This window comes from Furipterus horrens, unplaced genomic scaffold (assembly GCF_987537825.1).
Source record: "Furipterus horrens unplaced genomic scaffold, mFurHor1.1.pri manual_scaffold_6, whole genome shotgun sequence".
Classification (NCBI taxonomy): Eukaryota; Metazoa; Chordata; class Mammalia; order Chiroptera; family Furipteridae; genus Furipterus; species Furipterus horrens.
This window is the reverse complement of record NW_028327176.1, coordinates 119,895,129-119,916,421: the sequence shown is the minus strand read 5'-3', so window position 1 is coordinate 119,916,421 and position 21,293 is coordinate 119,895,129. Positions and strand designations below refer to the sequence as shown.

The 21,293-nt window shown below is 39.7% G+C and overlaps 1 protein-coding gene across 2 annotated transcripts in view; it reads right to left on the bottom strand.

The window, feature by feature from the left end:
- The window catches only part of KCNQ5 (potassium voltage-gated channel subfamily Q member 5), a 538,864-nt gene that overhangs the window by 14,873 nt on the left and 502,698 nt on the right, over nt 1-21,293 (bottom strand). For both annotated transcript variants that reach the window (XM_090282660.1, XM_090282661.1), the window contains one exon: nt 10,894-11,002. In XM_090282660.1, the coding sequence (XP_090138786.1) occupies nt 10,894-11,002 (109 nt within the window). The remainder of the gene's footprint in view (nt 1-10,893; nt 11,003-21,293) is intronic.

Sequence of the window (21,293 nt, the reverse complement as noted above, 5' to 3'; positions counted from 1 at the left end):
TGGTTTGGATCTAATGAACTCTTTCAGTTTTATTTTGTCCTGGAAACACTTTCTCTGTCCTTCTATTCTGAATGACAATTTCGCTGGATAGAGTATTCGTGGTTGTAGGTTTTGGATTTTCATTACTTTGAATATTTCTTGCCAGTCCCTTCTTGCCTGTAGGGTCTCCCTTGAGAAGTCAGCTGATAGTCTAATTGGGACCCCTTTGTACATAATTCTTTTCTTCTCTCTTGCTGCTTTTAAGATTCTCTCTTTATCTTTAATTTTTGACATTTTGATTATAATGTGTCTTGGAGTGGTTCTCCCTGGGTCCAGTCTCTTGGGAACTCTCCTTGCTTCCTGGACCTGCAAGTCTATTCCCTTCCCCAAGTCTGGGAAGTTCTCCTTTATTATATTTTCACTCAATTTTTCAAGTTCTAGTTCATCTTCCTCGCTCTCTGGCAAACCAATGATTCTTATGTTGGGCCTTTTATAGCTGTCCCAGAGGTTTCTGATCCTCTCATTGTTGCTTGCCATTTCCTCTCGCTGCATTGGTTGACTGCTTGTTCCTTCTCCATATTCCAGTTTGTTGAAATGAACTCTGGATTTTATTTCCTTTCTTTCTGTCTCGTATGCGGTTTTGTTCCTTTCGTTATGAAAGTTTTTCGCTTCTTTCATATCTTTTTCCTGCTCTTTTGTGAATTCTGTAAGCCACCTGATAACAATGGCCCAGAACTGAGCCTCTGACAGGTTTCTTATCTGTTCATCTGTCAGGTTCTCTATCTGCTGTCTGGTGAGCTGCGCCACCAGGATTTCTATAGTTGTCTGCCACATTTTGACAGATGCATTATGTTTTCTTGGGCTGGCTGTCGGGGGCGGTGCCTGTGTACGCGTCACAAATCAGCGACCGGCTGGCGCCTGCCTGTCCGCGACCTATTTCGCAGCCCTGTGGTGCTTTCTTTGGGGGCGGGGGTCCAAGATGGATTCACACAGTTATTCAGCTAGGAGACCGGGATCCGTCCTCCCGCCCCCCTGGGCCTCACTGTTCAAGGCGATGCGGCGGCCGCTCTCCCCAGCGCCGGAGTCGCGCACCGGCAGGGGCCTGCGCAGCCGGGACTCCTCGCCGCCCGCCGCTCGGGGTGCGACCGCAAACAGCACTGCCCTCTTTAACTCTTACCTGCCCAAGTGGTACCGCTGGTTTATAGCTTCATATGTTGGACTTCCGTGTAGTTTTATTTTCTGGAATTTCTAGTTATCCTTTGTTTTGAAGTAGTTGTATTGCTCTTTAGTTGTAGAGGGAGACCTAGTGTGTCCGTCTAAGCCTCCATCTTGGCCAGAAGTCCCCTTCATTCATTCTTTCGATAAATATTCCTTTGGCACCTTCTATGGTGTGCCAGGCATTGTATTAGGTGCAGAGCACCAGTGACTCTGGCAGAGTTGAAGAAGCTTCCAGTGATCACTTGTTCTCCAGTCTCCTTCACTCTGCAGTCTGGGTGGAAAGCAACAGTCACTGCACTGGGAACTCTGATCGGATTCTAGAGCCTGATCTGTCAGAGTTTGGAGCTCTTTAGATGAGTTCAGAGTGGCTGCTTCTCTAAGTGATGCTGAAGCTGTGTTTGCTGAGTGGGACTCAAGAATTTGTTCATTCATGCATTCACTCACCCGTCAGACATTTATTGAATGTCTGCTATGTGCTGTGTCCTGTACAAGATGTCAGGGATACTTCGATAATGAAGACTCTGTTGCTTGAGTGCTCCCAGCCCCAGTGGGGCAGACAGTCAAGCGGGCAGACAGCCATCATCCACCTTGTGGATGAAAGGTGGTGGGAAGCACGGACGACGGGGGCAGTGCAGATTGGTAGAGGTGATAGGAAACGATTGCTGGAGGAGATGACAGTCCCTCACCCACTCGGCACCCCCATCTCCGCGGTGTATTAACAAATTTCTCCAGGCTGCTGAAATGGCCCTGTTATATTCCTAGGTCTTAGGTTTTCACTGTGGATGTGTGTTTCTCCTCCCAACCCCTCTTCTTATGCTATGTTAGCTAGTTGGGGTTTTGGGGAGTCAAAAATTACATGTGGATTTTCGATTATGAGAAGTGTCAGCACCCATAACCCTCCGTGTTGTTCAGGGGTCAAATGTGTAGTATTTAGTTTCTGAAAACCCTTCAAAACTAGTTAACGAATTATATATCCAGGACTACTTCACCCTTCTTTTATCTCAGATTGGGCTCTTAGCCAGTGACTAAGGAACCCCAGGAGCTCCGCGATGTCCCGACTCATCTTGCTTTCAACTCTTGATACAGACATGTGGGTTAGTCCCACTTGTATACAGTCCAGCAGGTGTTCTTACCGCAGGGGCAAGCAGGGGTCTCCCTTGGCCGACCTGAGGATCAGGCAGGTGGGCGGCCGCGCTGTTCCCACTGCTGGCAGTCCTGTTGTTCTTTTCGTGCTTGCTGTGCTTTATATTCAGGATCTCGGAGGCTAGCCTGTACATTTCGTTGGGTTTCTTTTCTTTTTAAATTTAAAAAAAAAAAAACTTTTTGTTTGTTTGGTTTTTGCTGGGTTTTCTCTTAACACATTGTGTACCGGGGTATTTAAATGGGGTATTTAAATGCCTTTTAGAAATGACGAGAATTCTCGCCACCAGTACGCAATGTGTTAAAGAGATAAGAGTAGTAACACCCAATTGAGAGCTTCTGAGTCCAAGCAAGTCCGCAAATGATTAACTTTCCTCCTAGGATTTGTGAACACTGATATAGTAACTAAATTCTGGAATTTTATTTTCCTAGAGGTATGAAATCCTAGTAATAAGTAAATAAATAAGTGCTGATACATGTTGATTGCTCTTGAATATTTTCAGTCACTGCAACGAATAGGAGATTCAGTTTAAATGATAACCAAATAAATGGTTAAAAATTTGATGCTGCAAAGTAAGTGCATCTTCTGTGAAAATACTAGTTTAACGTGACCACAGAGCAAAGTGTGGCCACAATTAGCTTCAAAGCAGAAACAAACAAAAGGAATATTCCAGGGAATATATTAACTGATTTTAAAAATATGTGCTAAATGATCCATAAAATATTCTTCCAGCAGTGTCCTTTCCTATTACCTGCCATAGACTTGGCTGTCAAGAATGTCTGAGGAGTGACTTGCAGAGACTCCTCACCTCTGCTGAAGTAGCAGAGATGCCATCAGCACAATGAAGAGCTGATGATGATTAAACAGCTTGTAGATTTAACAAAAACCCACAATGGCAAACATGTGCCTCTTCTTCTCTATTTGTGGAGTATTCTTGTCTGAAGTATGAAGTGAGATTTAAGAAATATTCATAGATGAGAATGCATTTTAGGGCATGGCCAAGGGAATTATCCCATCCATGCCTTTCAGAATAGAGAGAACGCAAGGGCAAAAAACTGGAAAATCTCATCATTTAACCCAGGGTTACATGGAGGACTGATTTGCATATGCCTCCTCCACATGCTGACACTTCAGCAGTTATTCTTCTCTTTGATGATCAGATCTGAGTAATTTTAGAGGAGCTGATGAGTCTTTGCTAGTTACAGAGAAACTTGACACCTCATCTATGCTTCTATTAAAGTGAAAGGTTCTGGTAGATAATTTTGGAAAAGTGTTCTGTTTACACTCTGGCTTCAGACTTTCTGCTTCTATTGAACTTTCCTCCAAAGCTACTGGCAACCTCCTTGTTGCTGCTTTTGAAGAATCATTCCAGTCTTTATCTTCTTGACCTCTTGGCAGCATTTACCCAGTCGGCCACTTGAAACACTCCTCTGGCTCCTCTTCCACACGCTCCCCTGGGGTCCATCTTTCTGGCTGCTCTGAGTCCGTCTCCATCAGAGCCTTCTTCCTTTTGCAGCTCCTTACAGTCTTGTGAGCCTTAGATTCTGGGTGTTGACCATTCTCCTTCTTTATTCCAGCACTCTCTCTGAGGTGACACTTCTGTAAATTACCTGCATTTGTGTTGGTGACTACCAAGTTGGTCCTCATTCCAGATTTGTCTCCTGGGTGTCAGATCCAGGGGTGAACCTGCCTGCTGACCCCCAAACTCACCACTTGCAACAATGTACCATCTCCCCCCAAGCCAGCCTCTATCTGAACCAGGCACCTAGAGGTATCACCCTTGATTTCTCCCGTTCTTCCACTCTCCAACCAGTAAATATCAAACCCCGTTGTTTTTTACATATGAGGAACTCTGAAATCCATCCTTCATGATGCTTCACCCTGTCTGCCTGGCTCAGGCCCCAGCAGACCCAGGAATGGTAACAAACACTAGTCTCCTCTCTCCAATTCATTCTTCACACTGCAATCAGAGTCATCTTTCTAATGTTAGACTAAAGCACCTACTTGACAAATTTATTTCATGGTTAAAAGCCTCCATCCCTTTGCTTGTTACAATGATCTCTGCTTCTCTCTTCAGTATAACTTCTCCTCCCCATGTCCTCCATTCTCCCAGCTCACATGCTTTCTAATGCCATCTTCGCCTCTGGGTTTTGGCAGCTGCAGTTCCCTCTGCCTAAACATACACCCCTTCAATAACCTGCACATGTACCAAATCTCTGCTTAGATACCTCTTCTCCCAGACAGACTTCCTGGATGCCACCTGTCATATAAGTGCTGACACTATGTCTGCCCAAATAGCCTGGACTTCTGTGACTTCAGTGATATATTGTTCTGTATCCTAATTAACTCTACTTTTCTGGCATCCCCTTGTGACTCTAAGCACAGATCCACCTTTCTTGTTAAGGTTTATCCTGTGCCTGGTGCAGAGTAGAAGCTCAGTGCATATTGTTTGAGTGCATGAACAGACACCCTGGGAAGAAACTTAAAAAGCTGTAGTGAGGCCTCTGTGGGTCGGGGAGGGAGACAACAGGTGACTTTTACCTCGCATTGTTCTCTTACTTCTTGGGAGGGTGACTACAAGGGCAGCAAGTTCAACCAGAGGATGAAAAGGGAGAGATCTTGGAACATTGCTTCACAGTTGGGTGAAAAGATTGCTCTTCCAGCCTTGAGTGGCATTACTTTGAGTGGTTCCTCAGTGCAGGTAGTGAGCAGGTAACTCTGAGGGTAGCAGCAAGTGTTTGGGGGAAAGTGGGTGCAGGCAGGCAAGTCTGCAAATGGTTGGAAGTTGGGAGCACCCCCCCTCAGAAGAGAGACAGAAGTGCTCTTCTCATGTGATGCAGGTAGAGCTCCGCAAGGAGAGGGTCTGGCCTGAGTGGAGGATGGGCAGTGGAGACACTAAGGGGCCCAGACACCTGGAGGTTGTAATAGGTAGCATTTAGATAGTGCTTACCACGGGCCTAGTACTGTCCTTCCTAAGTGATCTGCAGATGCTAATTTATTTAATCCTCATCACAATGCTACAAGGTCAATACTATTATCATCTTCACTTCACCAATGAGAAAACAAAGCACGGAGAGATGACATGAGCTGCCCAAGGTTATGCGGAAGCTGCCATATTTCTTGGACTCTCTCCCTTGAGCAGTGTTGTGGTCCCAGGGAAAAGCTGGGCTGCAGCTTCAACTAAAGAATTCTGAGTTTCACCCCAGACCTTATTGAATCCTTAGATTCTCTAGAAGGCTGGTTTGGCCCGGGGAATAAAAGGTTGCATACAAGTGAACAGTAGCAGGCATGGTGATTACTGCATAGAGATACTAAGAGAAGTTAAGAACATGATACTGTCAAAAGCTTCTTGATCATTTCTCTTCAAAATAATGAGTAATCTCAGTTGGCTTGTTTTGGTTATCTTCACAGGAAGAACAGGTTGTACATTACTCTGATTCATTCCTTGATGATTGGCAGAAAACATGGTTGCATAAAACAAGTAGACAAGAGAACAATTGTTTTTGAGGATCTTAACTGTGGCCTTGATCTGAGGTGTAGTAATTTTATGAAAAAAATACTGGTAAGAGGCAGGTGAGCTTTGCATTGCAACATTTTAACAGACGAAGCTCTTTCTCTAGTTGCCCAATCCTTTACACAGTGCTTGGATATTGCCTTGGTGTGCATATCTGAGAATTTATCTAGCCAGTTTGGTACAGGAAAACAAATACAAACATTTCTTTTGCACTTGAAAAAATTATTATTCTGAGACCCTTTATAAATATAGAGTTGTATTGGATATGACCTTTAAATTTTATTTTATATAAATGAACATACATTAATTTTTGTGGAATTTTGCCCATGATTTACACTTATGTGGTATTTATACAATGCCAAGTACAACCTTTTCAGATAGTCTCAAATATCCAGATGTTTGATATTGTGAAGGAACATATCCAGGTAATTAATAGGCTTATTTTTTATCTGGAAATTTGATATTATGCCTGAGAAAATATTTTTCAAACAGTGATACAAAAACAGGTGTCTTGCCATGAGTGATGAACTGAATTGGTCCACCCAAATTTGTATGTGAAAGCCCTAAACCTCAGTGATTCACAATGTGTGTCTGTATTTAGAGATTGGACCTTTAAGGAGAAGATTAAGTTAAAATAAAACTGTTAGGGTCAGCCCTAATCTAATCTGCCTGATGCCATTATAAAAAGGGGGAAATTTGGACACAGATAAGGCGGTGCATGGAAAAAGGACCATGTGAGGACACTGTGAGAAGATGGCCATCTGCATGCCAAAGAGAGGCCTCAGAAGAAAGCAACCCTGCTGACCCCTTGATTTTGGACTTCAGCCTGTAGAACTGTGAGAAAGCAAGTTTCTGTTGGTTAAGTCACCTACTCTGTGGTATTTTTTTTATTTTTATTTTTATTTTTATTTTGGTTTTTCAATTACAGTTGTCCCCTTTTCCCCCAATTTCTCTCCCCCACCCAACCCACCCCCTCTCCAGCAATCATATCCCTCCCCGTTGTCCATGTCCATGAGTCTTTTATACAGGCTCTGTGGTATTTTTTATGGCAGCTCTAGCAAATGACTATTCCTAATAGTGAAAAGTGAGTGTGTAGGATATTCAAGAGTTTATTAATTTGCTTGTCAATCTGTTTACTTGCCTGCTAATTTCATCTTTCTATTTATAAATTAATTTGAGTGGAAAAAGGACACATAATTGTTTGAATTAAACCATTAACAAAATAAACTAGTGAGCAAAATAGAACCAGAGGCATGGAGTCATGGAACAGAATGACAGCTGTAAGAGGCGAGGGGAGATATGGGGACTGACTGAAAGAAGGAGAAAGGATTAGTCAAAGAACATATGGGAAGGACCCATGGACATGGACAACTGTGTGGGATTGACTATGGGAATGGGGAGTGGGCTGGGTGGGATAAAGGGGGGAGAAATTGAGAAAACTCTAATAGCATAAACAATAACAAAAAAAATTAACAAGATACAGAATTTTTGTTAAAAATAAGTGTAGTCTTCACTCTCAGAAATGAGTTTGAGAACACATTTCCAGGATATTTGTGTACTCTCACTAACTAATATTTTGAGAACAATCTGTGGTAGTCTTGGAGGAACTACACAAAACTAAGTATTCTTTTGTCTTTTAAGGCATATTTTGGAAATGCCTAAGAATAGCCATTGCTCAGTACTATAAAAAGTGATGTCATTCTTTCTAAAAATATTTTATTTATTTGTTTTTAGTGAGAGGGGAAGGGAGTAAGAAAGAGGGGGAGAGAAACATTGATGTGAGTGAAAAACATCGATTGGTGGCCTTTTGTATGCACCCCAACTGGGGACTGAACTTCAATCCAGGCAAGTGCCTTGACTGGGAATCAAATCAGCAGCCTTTCACTTTGAGGGACAATGCCCAACGAACTGAGCCACACTGGTCAGGGCAGTGATATCAGTCTTTAAAAAAATGTCTCAAAATACATTTGGGTAATAAAATCCAGACAAGCTGAGAATGAATGGTCTTAATCATCTCGTCACCTGAGAACCTTTACTCTAAAAAATAACTAGATAATGGCAGATGCTTAATAGATATTTTTAAGAATTCTGACTTTGCTTTTTGTGAAGGTAAGGAGATTATTTTCCCTGCTGTCATCCTTGCAGCGGAATACATATTTTCTGTTACACATTTTAATTTTAACTCGAGTTTAAGGAAAACTATTATTTTTGAAAAAGCTACTGGAAGACAAAGGCAGGTTCAAGTAGTCACATTCAATAACCACACAACCAAAAATAACAAGGAAAATGCCAAAAGAAGGTCACAATTTTAGAGATGAGCAATAGATGGCTCACACTTGCAATAAGTAGTATATATATAAAATATTATTCCAGGTGTGAAGTATGTTCTGGCAAAAAACATTTCAGGTAACCGATGTTCAATTTTTTTATGTTATTGAACTCAGAAACAGAACTCTTTAAAAAAAGATTTAGGGATGTATACCTGCAAACTCCTTTTTAGAACTGCTACTTGTATTGGTTGATCTTTTAATCATATGGTTTTATAAATTAAGTAATATCATGAGTTAAAAATTTCCAATTAGTAAATTATGTTTTTTATATAGAGCCCAACAATTTTAAATAGAACTTAGAAGTGAGAAATAAAAACACACTAATCAGACTCAGGATTTGGAGGAGAAAAACATCCACCTCAAGTGTTACAAAGTAGCAACCAGAAAGCTTCCAAAATCCACGCGTAAATAATAAAATTCTGTTCAGAAAGAATTCTGAAAAGGAGGGAATTCTGCAAAGGACCTTACAAAACTCAGGAGGAAGGTATAAGAAAGTAAATCTTAAGCTGCTGCTAAACTGCTTAGCTAGCAGAATGAACCTATTTCATTTTTCTTTCTTGCAGCTCACAATTCTTTTTATAGATTGTGGGGCAAAATTAGAAAGCTTCTGTAGGACTTGGGAAATGACACAAACTGGATTAAGTATGACTTTTAGGAAACCTAATCTGCTCCCATTAGATAAGATTTTATTGTACTTGTTGCAAATCAGACTAATCTGTGGATGAATTGCCCACCTCCACTTTAGGGCAGTGATTTTCAACCATTTTCATCTCATGGCACAAAAACTAATTACTAAAATTCTGCAGCACAGCTAAAAATATATTTTTTGCCTATCTGACAAAAAACATAGGTATAAGTTTGATTAATTTACAAAATAAAAAAAAAAAAAAAAAGGAAAAGTAATTACCTACCCTTTTTGCTCCAAAGTAACTTCTCAAAAAATCAGGAGCCTATACTTGTATAGAAGAATTTCTGGTACCAAGAACTAACCAATCAGATGCAACCTTATTATGTGACATGATCAATAAAATGAAACTCTATTATATGACCTATATGTTTATTATTCAAGATAGGGCATTTATACTGGATGACTATTGTATTGGCTATTGTCATTTTTTTTTCTTTGACAGTCTAAGGGGAAAGAGGTCAGTGCCCTGACCATAAAGTCAAGTATTGCATATTTTAAAAATTCTTGCAGCACACCTGTTGAAAATTGCTGTTTTAGAGTCTTTTATGTATATAATGAATGAATGTAAAGAATTTCAATGTGACTTCTAGAACTTTCTGCAATGACGGAAATGTACTATATCTTCTCTGCCCAATATAGTGGACACTAGCCACCTAAATATTGGTAGTGCTACCAATGAACAGAATTTAACATTAAAAATTTTTTTAAATTTAATTTTAATTAACTTTAATAGCCTCATGTGGCCAGTGACTATCATATTGGGCAGTATAGTTCTAGATCCCTTCTATCTCTTTAACTGACAGCCTCAGGCATCATTTTACTGCATATCCTTGAGTTTTCTGGGATTAAATATTATCTAAGTCGTCTAGGTTCTCCAGGGACATGGTGATCATATAATTGTCTAAACTGGGATACTTTGAGAAAGACAGGGAGTGTTACTAACAATTATGGTGGAACAAGAGGGATAATCTGGATGGCCCAGGGCACATGAGAAGGTTGGTCTCCTCACACATAGGGATTGTTGCTTGAAGATTCTGTCGGGAACTAACTGATCTTCACTTCTTTTTAAATTGTTACAGATATCATTTAAACATTTTTTTGGGTCATACATTTCATTATACCATGATTTTCTTTGACACCACAAACATTTACCAACATCTTTAGAACTTATTTCCACTTTCCCAGTGACTTCCAACTGTAAAGTATAGCAAAGTGTAACATGATGCTAAATGACTAACTCTGAATAGAAGTAAATAATCAATCATACTGATCTGAGTTTAGACCAAGTATCTGAATAGCTAAATTGGGTTAGTTGTTAGGCTTCCCTCTGGCTTTTTGGTAAAAGGCCAAAAGAGCCAAAAAATCAGAGGTATTTCTTTGTAGTATAGTCACTCAGTATTCCCTGACAGATGCAAATTCTCCTAAAGGGATTAAAGTAGACAGACTGAACATGAAGCAGTTCATTTAGCCCAGCTTTTAAATTTTTTGGTGGGGAGTGGATCCTAGAAATAAGTTACTTTGGATACTCACTTCCTTTTCTGTCATCGGTAGAGGAAGCATATTACGACCTGCTTTTAACAGTTCAATTTCAGCAGGATATGATCAGCTGCAGAATACTTTAGGTTTCCTATTTTTAGAACTCAACCTGTTTTGAAATAACCTAGAGGATTTTTTCTTTGATACAAATTACAGAATACAGATTGGAACATCAAGTCATGAAAGTAATTTTAAAAAATCCAACCACATCTACACACTATCTTTAAAAAGCTAGCAATTCACATGACAAGCTGATTCTCAAGTATCTCATGATGTGACATAGCTTTTCAAACCCCACCCACATTTTGTAGCATACTTTGTGCTGAATACCGTAGAGTTTTGTATTAAGAAAAAAATATTTCAGAATTTAATAGGCATGTGCATGAATAGGAAAAGAGAAGGCAATTATTTCCAGAGATTTACCTGCAGAAAAAAGAACTAAGCAACATAGGTCTCTGATTCATTTTGAGAGAGGTGTTCCACCAACCTGATAGCTCGAATGACAGTTTTAAGTGGTGGGGTGAGGTCTTCTACAGATACATCACACTGGCATCCCTTGTCATCATACACATCATCAGTTCCAAGGGCGGTGTCAGCTGCAAGAGAGAATTGCCAGTTAAATATTGCTATCAGCTATTTAGAACATGCTGCTGAACTTGTCTCAAAGAGCAATAGAGGGGACTGACAGACTAAGCTTGTGAATCGAGATTAAGTATAAGGTCAACCAATTCTTTTTCCCAATGTTATTCCCACTGATTTTATGTTGTTTGACATGAATACCTTCCTGAGCTGTTTTCCACGGGAAGATGAAGATGTTGACACATGGTCTTTCCTTCAGTGGTGGTAGATTTGTAATGATCCACACCTGCTCTTTGCCCAGTTCTTTGAAACTAACAGCCAGCATTTAAAAAACAGTTGTTTGGAGTTAGGGAAACAATTTGTGGATACTTAACGAACTGGCCTATAGAGCAAGAGCTTGAAACCCATGACATTGACCTGTTAGCCCCATGTCCTGAACAAGTGAGTAAGTAGTCAGGTCCAAGAACACTGACTCCTTATCAGTTACTGGACACAGGCAGCCCAGGAGAGAGTTTGGTTAAGATAACAGAACCAATGCTGATAGATTTTTGGGTTAAATAATAAAACCAGCTCCTCAGAAACTGAGCAAATTAACTTTTGGGTTAATTGCAAAGGTTGGAAAAGGGGGGAGGGTTACAGTAAACCAAATTAATAAGAATTTATAAAATTAATAAGGAATAAACACATTATTATAGCTGTTTTCAGCAACAAAATATAGAAAATAAATTAAAATTTCTGGAATGGGGGATGAGTTAAGTAAATATTGGAAGGTTTCTATAATGGAATATTAAGAAACTGTTAAAAATGATGTCGAAGACTAATGACTGGAAAATGTCACAATATATTATTAAAGAAAAAAATCTACATATTATCTGGTATTAAGAATAATTTTATTCTTTTGCTTGGCTATATTTCTCAAATTTCTGCAATGAACATGTATTAATTTGGTAATAATGTAATAAAAATTCACACAGGAGACATGAGTTATATAGCCTTGAAATACTATTTAAGTCTCTTTAAACTCTGACATACACAAAAGGACTAACACTGCCTTCTGTTGCCTTTGCTCTGTTCAGTGTTCATCTGCTAAAGTCAAGAAAGGTACTATGCCATGCGCTGTCCAGGCCGGATTAAAAAATCCTGGAACGCTGTTGAAGGTCCATTTATTGGAGCAGTGCTTATAATGAAATGCAGCTGATACGTCATTCAATTCAACTATTTCCTGTGTGTTTACTCAGTTTGTTGTGTGCTGAAAGGGGAGTTGGTGGTGGGAGAAGAGATGTAGATGGATCTTCACAGCTTTTCTTACAAAAATAATGATAATAGCAACTGCTCACTGAAATTTATGCCAGGCACTTAGGTGAAGCTTCTGCATACATTAGTTTTCTGTAATGTATCATACAAGTTCATAATGATACTATGCCTAGTTTTTATTTTTATTTTTTAAAGATTTATTTATTTATTTTCAGAGAGAGAGGGGAAAGGAGGGAGAAAGAGAGGGAGAGAAACACCAATGTGTGGTTGCTTCTTGCACACCCCCAACTGGGGACCCGGCCCACAACTCAGGCATGTGCCCTGACTGGGAATTGAACCAGTGACCCTATTGTTCGCAGGCTGGCACTCAATCCACTGAGCCACACCATCCAGGGCCCTATGCCTAGTTTTTTAAATGCCAGAACAGAGGCTCAAAGAAGTATCTTACCTGAAACCACAAAAGTGGTAAGTGGAGCTAGTAAGTTGCAGAGCATGTTATTAAAATTCAGTTCCTTGAGACTCCAAAGCTCTTGCCCTTGCTATTGCATTACCCAGTGTCAGAATGTGTTCAGGGTTCAATAGTGGGTTCAGTAGGGGCATGCAACACGTCAGGAGAGGGCAGGGGGAAGAGCTCAGCTCACGTGCTGCCTGCTGGGTACATTCAACTTCTCTCCAGAGAAATTGCCCAGGGTTGGAACAAGAGTATACTGATTAATTCTGTGTCACTTGGTTCTGACTCAGTGATGACCTTCATGAGAGCCAATCATTTTGCTTGATCAACCACCAATACAACACAACACAACCCTGTTAGCTTATAACACCATGCCCAAGGTTAGGTGACATTCTTCCAGGAATTCTTCATGATTTCTCCCTCTGATTTGACCCCAACTGCTCTTAGTTGGTGAGGTAGGTTGAATAGTGTTGCCCTCAAGTTCATGCCCACTTGGAACATCAGAATATGACCTTCTTTGGAATAAGGATCTTTGCAGATGTAACTAAGGTAAGGTTTAAAATGAGATCATCCTAGATTAGGGTGAGCCCTAAGTCCAATGAAAGTACCTTTGTAAGACAGAAAAGGAAAACACAGGAACACAGAGAAAATGGAAACAGAGGCTGGAGTGATGCATCTACAAGCCAAGAACACTGAGCATAGCTGTCAACAACCAGAAAGTGAGGGAAGTATATGATGGCTTCTCCCTCAGACTCGAGAAGGAAATGATCATGGTGACACTCTGCTTTTGGACACCTCGATTTCTTGAACTCTGAGTGAATAATTTTCTGTTGTTTCAAGCCACTCAGTTTGTGGTAGTTTGTTATGTCATCTCTAGGAAACTTATACAATTGGGAAAACTTTTCTTTATGGTTTCCAATTCTTCACTCAAGAATAATTATGATGATGATAATAGTAATGTGCTTTTTAGGGAAATCAAATTATGTGCCAAGAACTTTAATTAATTGCTACAAACCCCATGAAGTATTATTATTATTAGCTCCTATTTTACGGATTATGAAAGTGAGGCACAGAAAGTAAGAAACTTGCCCAAGTACCCATGGAGAGTAAGTGACAGAGCAGAATTTAAATCTAAGCAGTTGGGTTCCGGAGTTGCACTGTTAAACATTGTCTGACCCTGAGTCTCACTCCCAACTCCTTCCAGATTTGTCTTTCTAGCCCCTCTTGTTGGTACCTGGATTTCCTTCTCCTGCATTACATTTTCCTTTGCATGGCTGTGTGCACCTGGCTATTGTCATCTCAGGTGAAGTGACCCCACAACATTGAAAAAGGATCAGCCCTGGCTGGTGTGGCTCAGTGGATTGAGCACCAGCCTGTGAACCACAGGATTGTTGGTTCGATTCCCAGTCAGGGCACATGCCTGGGTTGCAGGCCAGGGCCCCAGTTGGGGGTGCATGAGAGGCAAATACACATTGATGTTTCTCTTCCTCTCTTTTTCCCTCCCTCCCCCTCCTTCTCTCTAAAAATATATAAATAAAATCTTAAAAAACAAAAAAGTCAAAGGATCAGATTTGGAGCCATGTGGTTACCATGGCCATGTGCTGAGTTAGTCCACTCCAGAAAAAAGACCTGGAAATACACATACCCCGGGACTATGCAGAGACTGTGGTGTGTGTGTGGGCTCACGTACAGGCCAGGTGGCTGGCAGAACCACAGTCCCCAGGCACCATTATAGAGTCCTGTGTGGAACCCAGATGTCAGCTACTTAAAAGAAATGTCAGCTAATGCACTTTATCAGGATTCCCAGTATAGAATTCACAAGAATATTTTACGTTGCCCTTCAAAACAGAGCATGTGAGTGACTTCCCTCATCTGAAATCTAGTGAGAACTACTTCTAATATGGTCCCGTTTTATACCTCAGAAAACTGGGGAACACAGGAGAGGCTGCAGGGAGGTTAGATTTTGTGATGCCTGTATCAATGACTTACCTACTTGAAAATACAATATACCCAACTCTAACACGATGATGAAGGTCCAAACAGCAAAATAGTATAAAATACTATGAAGTTAGTGGAAAACTTCAGTAAGTAGGTATACAGTAGTCACAATAAACACAAAGTAAAGATAGTGAAATTATAATGTTTGCACTGACTGTAAGTGGAACTGGAAATATCCCAAATGATTACGAGTTTCCTTTTGGCCTAATGCTGCTCTCCCTCAACCCTGTCCTGTACCCAACAAGAGTTTCAGTTTATCCATCTTGTTTAGAAATAGGACTGGGCAGAAGATGGGAGTCACTCACCAATTGCATTATGTCTAAATGCATCTTATTGTGGAATTTATTATATCACCTAAACTTGGTTGTTCACAGTATTAATTAAACTCCCAGTCTTTAAAAATTTTTCCTTGTAGGTTTGGTCCGAGCAGGTATCTTTGCTGCCATCTACTGAAGCAAGGGTTGAGTTACAAAAATTTTCTCCTTAGCCCTGGCTGGTGAGGGTCAGTGGGTTGAGCACTGGCCTGTGAACCACAGGGTTGTTGGTTCGATTCTCAGTCAGGGCACATGCCTGGGTTGCGGTCCAGGTCCCCAGCTGGAGGTTCATGAGAGGCAATCACATATTGATGTTTCTCTCCCCCTCTTTCTCCCTCCCTTCCTGTCTCTCTAAAAATAAATAAATAAAATCTTAAGAAAAAAAATTTTTTTTCCTTATTTTAAAGCCTCAAAAATGGGGAAAATACCCTCTTTCTGCCTCATAAGTATCCTGAGATGTCCATGGCCTTCCAGTGAGGTTAACACCACATTAAATGTCTTCCTCATGAATTCTAGAGGCTAAAAACCCTCTGTGAACTCTCAGGCACCAGGGTGGGGCTAAATTTTCAGCCAAGGCTGGCTCCCTGCTCTCTAACCACACATCTGGCTCTCGGTCTTGGCATTTTGGGAGTTGTGGGTTATGGGAACATAAGCTCATGTGAACAATGATGTGCATAAAACCTAGTCATGAACAGCAAAATGCCAATGCAGTGAGGTGCTCCCTGTGGGCGTTCCTCCCAGGCATGGTGAGCCTACCCCAGTGCAAAATCCATGACTGCAGACAATGAAGTACAAAACGCAACTCTTTCTCTCTCCCAATCCGCTTCTGTTTCTTATTGATTAACAGTGTTCAAGATTTGCTTTCAGATTCCTTGTTGCTCTGCATTTTGGAAAGTCTATTTTATGGTGCTTGGAAAGGACCAACACCTTGGTCCTTAGATGATGAAAAGGGAGGAGGTAAAGAAACGTTCTGGAAACTTCTATGTCCAAAGACCATTTTTCTGTTCCACTATGAAATTTGTCATCAAGATGTAATGGGTATTTCTCTGACTGGTGTGGCTCAGTGGATTGAAAGCCAGCCTGGAAACCAAAGTGTCGCTGGTTTGATTCCCGGTCAGGGCACATGCCTGGGTTGCAGGCCCAGTTCCCAGTTGGGGGTGCATGAGAGACAACCACACATCGATGTTTCTCTCCCTTTCTTTCTCCCTCCCTTCACCTCTCTCTAAGAATAAATAAATAAAATCTTTAAAAAAAGGATGTAATAGGTATTTATGAAAAAAGGATCGGTAGTTTCTAGTTCTTTCTCTTGGTCACCTTCTTTTACAGATGACTTATTTTTTACATTAATAATATTTTATTTATTTAGTTTTAGAGAGAGGGGAAGGGAGGGAGAAAGACATCAATGTGTGAGAGAGATACATCTGTTAGTTGCCTCTCACAGGCCCCCAACTGGGGACCTGGCCCACAACCCAGGTACGGGCTCTGACTGGGAATCAAACTGGCAACCTTTTGGTTCACAGGCCACTGCTCAATCCACTGAGCCACACCAGCCAGGGCATGTATTTATTCTTACATGTTGGATCTTTAGTCACCTTCAAAGTACTCTCTATTTGATGCAGTACACCTATCGATACCTTTTTTCATTGCTCACAACAGTTTTTGAACTTGTGGATTTTGATGCCTATCAGTGCTTCTACTGTTTTTTTGTTTCACTTCTTTCACATTGGCAAAATGTTTCCCTTTGAAAACTTTTTAAATCTGAGGAAACAAAAAAATGTCATTCGGGGAAAGATCTAGTGAATAGGGAGGGTGGGGCACAGGGGTCACCCCATCTTCGGTCAAAAACTGCTGGACACTCAGCACAGTATGGGCAGGTGTGCTAGCACTGTATGGGCAGGTGTGCTTGTAATTCATCCATCATGAAATGGGAAAATGCATTGAAAGAGTCTTCAAAACAAAATTCACTGAAGCTGAACACAGCCTCTCACAACAACACCAGCTAGAACACTGATACAGATGGGCTCCTAGAACACTCACCTAGTGGGGGAAGCCTATACTACAAGGGGTCTGCCCTCCAGAAGATGATTCCATTCCTCATATAAGAAGCTTACATGTTGACAGACCAAAGTAAAATCAAATTGTCAAAACCTAGCAGAAAACATTTGTTTTGTCTGTGGAGGACTGATAATGTCTTCATGTTTGGATCAATAGAAGAAATTATAAAGGAGACAGGTGACAGCTTTGATCATGAAGACAGAAAACGTTACTATCTGAAATAACTAAATTAGAATGCAAAGAAAAATGCTTGATTAGGGAAAATTCAAAATGTATAAGAAGACAATATTTATAATGGATGAGGAACTTATTTGATTGTATCACAACCCAAAATATAAGGGTACAAAAATCAAGAGAAACCTCTAGTAGTGAAAATGCCTGAAAACTGTTCAAGCTTACTAGAAATAAAAAAAATAATTATTATGTGAAAGTATGGAATTATACCTATTAATTAACAAAAGAATAATGACAGATGCTAACAAAATTGAGGTGAATCTGGTACATTTTTATATTGTTATAAACTAGAACAAATTTTTATGCCAATAAAAATAGAAAAACTTATAATTACCAATTCATAATTGTAAACCAGAAAATTTTTTGTTGGAAAATAATTTCAAAAAGAAAATAGAGATGGAAACTAATACAAAATAATATTGAATGTAAATTATAATTTAAAATTAAAAAGAAAATAAAGATATCTTAGTGCAATGTTTATTGTATTATTGCTTATTGTAGAGAAGAAATTATATAAATTGCAATGTCCCAAAGTAGAAAATTATAAGTTAAAATAGTATTTGACCACCATGATGCATTACACAGCTACTGAGAGATAATTATGAATAGTATATAATAATAATATGAAGGTATTTTTAGATATTAAATAAAATTAAACTATCAAAGTAGATGCTCATGTTTTATAACTATGTACAATGATATATGAAAACAAAACCAGCTAGAGGAGAATATGTGAAAGTGGAACTAGCAGTACTATGGTATGAGATTATAAATTATTTGTATTTCTCTTAATTCCTTAAGAAATTTAATCATATTTTTCCCTCACAAAAATAAATGCTTTTCAAGATAGAATATTTGAAAAAAGAAAAACTTTTAGAATAAAGAAAAAAACACCTTCCTAAGTTCCAGAACATAAAGACGATCATTATTTTAATATGTTTCTTCTAGTAAAAGTGTGAGGGCTAGAAGTTCACAACAAATTTTTATTTTAGGATTTTAAATGAAGCATGTGATGATTCTATTCCATTATCCTATGGGGAACACACATTAAAATGGCCACTATTAATGATGGTGGTAACTAATTAATTACATCCTGTTGTGAATTACAATTCAGTTTTCCAGAATCCCTTCCTCTTGCTGCTGGTTGTTATTTCAATTAGCTTTTTCCCACTATCATTTCTAAACACTTTAAATATCATCCTAAATTTAGAGGTTACAGCTTAGTCATATACTAGTTCAAAGGCAATTCCTTTAATCCAGATGGCATTTAGAATAACTGCTTGGACCATGATGCAGCAGCACAGTCTTATTTTCCTGTGTCCTTGGCTCAGGTCTTTTCTTTTCTTTTTTCCCCTGTTCTTTGCTAGTTGCTGCAAACTGGGCCCTCAAGGCACTAATAAGCCCAGAAAAATACTCCAGGTAATATAGTTTTTGTTCTAGACTTTATTCTTTCCACATATTTTTTATTTTAACGTTTTCTCTTGTTATATTTGGAATATTTGCTTTTTGTAAAAACTCTGAACATTTGAATTTTAAATGAAATCATAAAGACAGAAAAAAATTCACATAGTTCTAACACTCTGAGGCAAATCTGCTTAAATTTTGGCAGATTTCCATCCAGTGTCTTCTCTGCATCAACTGATGTTTAATGTCAAAGTCAACACAGATCGAAAGTTGAACATGTCTGATGGCCATGTGAGGGAACTTTATTCTGATAGCTCAGAAGCCCAGCTTCAGGTCATCTTATTATTCATTGCCTTCCATTCATCCCTTGTTCCAGTTCCAGCATACTACAACAGTTCCTGGAGGTGCCGTTTAAGCATCATTAATTACCTTTAGATGCTCTCCCAAGGGGTACTGTCTACACACCTCCATCCACTCTCTTCTTTCCTTTCCTTATTTTTCGCCGGCACCTGTCTGGGTGCTGAATTTGCAGTGAACAGATTATAATATGTATACAGCCCCACAAAAGCAAGGTGCACCAAAAGATAGGGAGACTATCAGAATATTCAGAACAAACCATTTAAGTTTTAGCTCTCATGTAACTTTTGTGCCATTTTGAAAATGAAAATTTTATTTAGAACTTTAGCAATTACTTTTATTTTGAGTTTTCCAAAGCAAAGAGGATGAGAGGTGTGGAGGGCAGCAGGACAGTTTAGAGCCTCAGATTCAGCTCTGCAATCACAAGCCCTTCAAGGATCTATCATCTCTATGAAACAGCCTATTCCCCAGGACCGGCCCAGACCTGTCTTTCTGTACTGCGGACACGTATCTCTTATGGTTCCTATTACATAATATTATAATTAATTGTTTACAAGCCCCTTTCCTTGCTAGACAGGAAGCTCTGTGAGGGAGGGACCATGTCTTCTTATCCATGTATCTTCCTACTATCTGTCTTCTCACTCCTGTTTGGTCTGCTCCTAGAACATTGTGCGGTGCAAAGAAGACACTCAACAATTTTTTGCTTCATGGATGATAAAACATTTTCCCTGGGCACCATGATGGCAGTTTCTCTGACTTTAGTAATGTCTAGATATAAGATTTTGAAAGAACATGAACTCTGCAGTTGGGTAGATGGTCCTTCACTGTGTTCTTGTTCAGTTGGTGAATCATCTTCCAGAAGTCAGACAAGTGTCTTCATTGAACTTGTTGGCTGAGAGGCCATGATGGACCCAGTTTCTCAACTTTGTGTTTAGAGATGGCCGAATTCAGGGCCTTTGCTGTGAGCACTTTGGGACATGGAGCTATGAGCCCTTTTTTATTAATGTAGATGTATTTATTCTATCCTTGTATATTATGGGGTTTACAAATGTGAACTGTAATTTAAAATATAATACTATCAGATTAGGAATATTATACTCCTTTTACTGGCAAAGAAACTGCAGCTCAGCAACATTAAGTGGCCTGCCCAAGATACAGGGTTATTAAGGGCAGAGCAATCCTTTTAAAACCGAGATCATGTCTCTCTGCTCATAATTCTCCAATGGTGCCCCATTTTTTCCAGAGTAAAAGCCCAAGTCTTTACCAGGCCTACAGGCCCTGTATGCCTGCCCCTTCCCCACTTCCTGCCGGACCTCACTGCCCATCACTCTCCTGCCTGCTCTTTTCCTTACAGGGCCCCTTTTCTGTCCCCAGGCCTTCTCACTGCTCTAGACGGAGTCAGGCTTCTCTCTCTGTAGGGCTCCCTTTGGGGAACATTCCCCTCCAGACAGCCTCCAGGCTCAGTGGCTGCTTTAGGTTGCTGTTCCTTACAAGATTTCCAGGAGAATCACCTGGCCAGCCCTGTTTAAGGTTACTGCCCCCCCCCCCCCCACCAGTCTGGATCTCCATACCCTGCTCTCTGTTTTCTTCTCTTTTTTTTCATAGCACTTGTCATCTTTAACATACTAAAGAATTTACTTCTTTGTGTTCATTAGTATCTTCCTTATTAGAATGTCAGCTCTACAAAGACCAGGATGTATTCTCTGATGTATTTCAAGTTTGGAGAACTGTGTGATAATATTTATTGAGGGGACCAATTGGGGTTATATAAAGTACGTATAACGTACTAGCTAACCTGGATTTTGGCCTTGTAGTGTTCTCTTCTGGCTTTTTCTTTTCTTTCTTTCTTTTTTTTTTTTGGTGATGTTTTTTCATGACTAGGTATACTTCAAGATCCTACTGTGAAACATATTCCAATTTTCCTCATAGTGTTTAATTTTTATAGGATTTAAAAATAGAATCCTGCCCCCACCACCAGTGCCCCATGAAAATATTTGAGGCAAAATGAGTTTCAAGTAAGAAAATGAGTAACTTCTATATTGGAACTCAGGAAATATTTGTTGAATAAAATCACACTCTGGAATTTTATTTTTAGGTAGAAATGCAAACTGTAGGTTCACTTCAACTTCTTGGCTCTATAAGTTTATAATTCTCTGTATCATCCATATTAGTATAACAGAAAAGGCAACCTAGACATATTTTTCTCTACAGAAACAGTGTAACATTAATAGAAATGTAAAT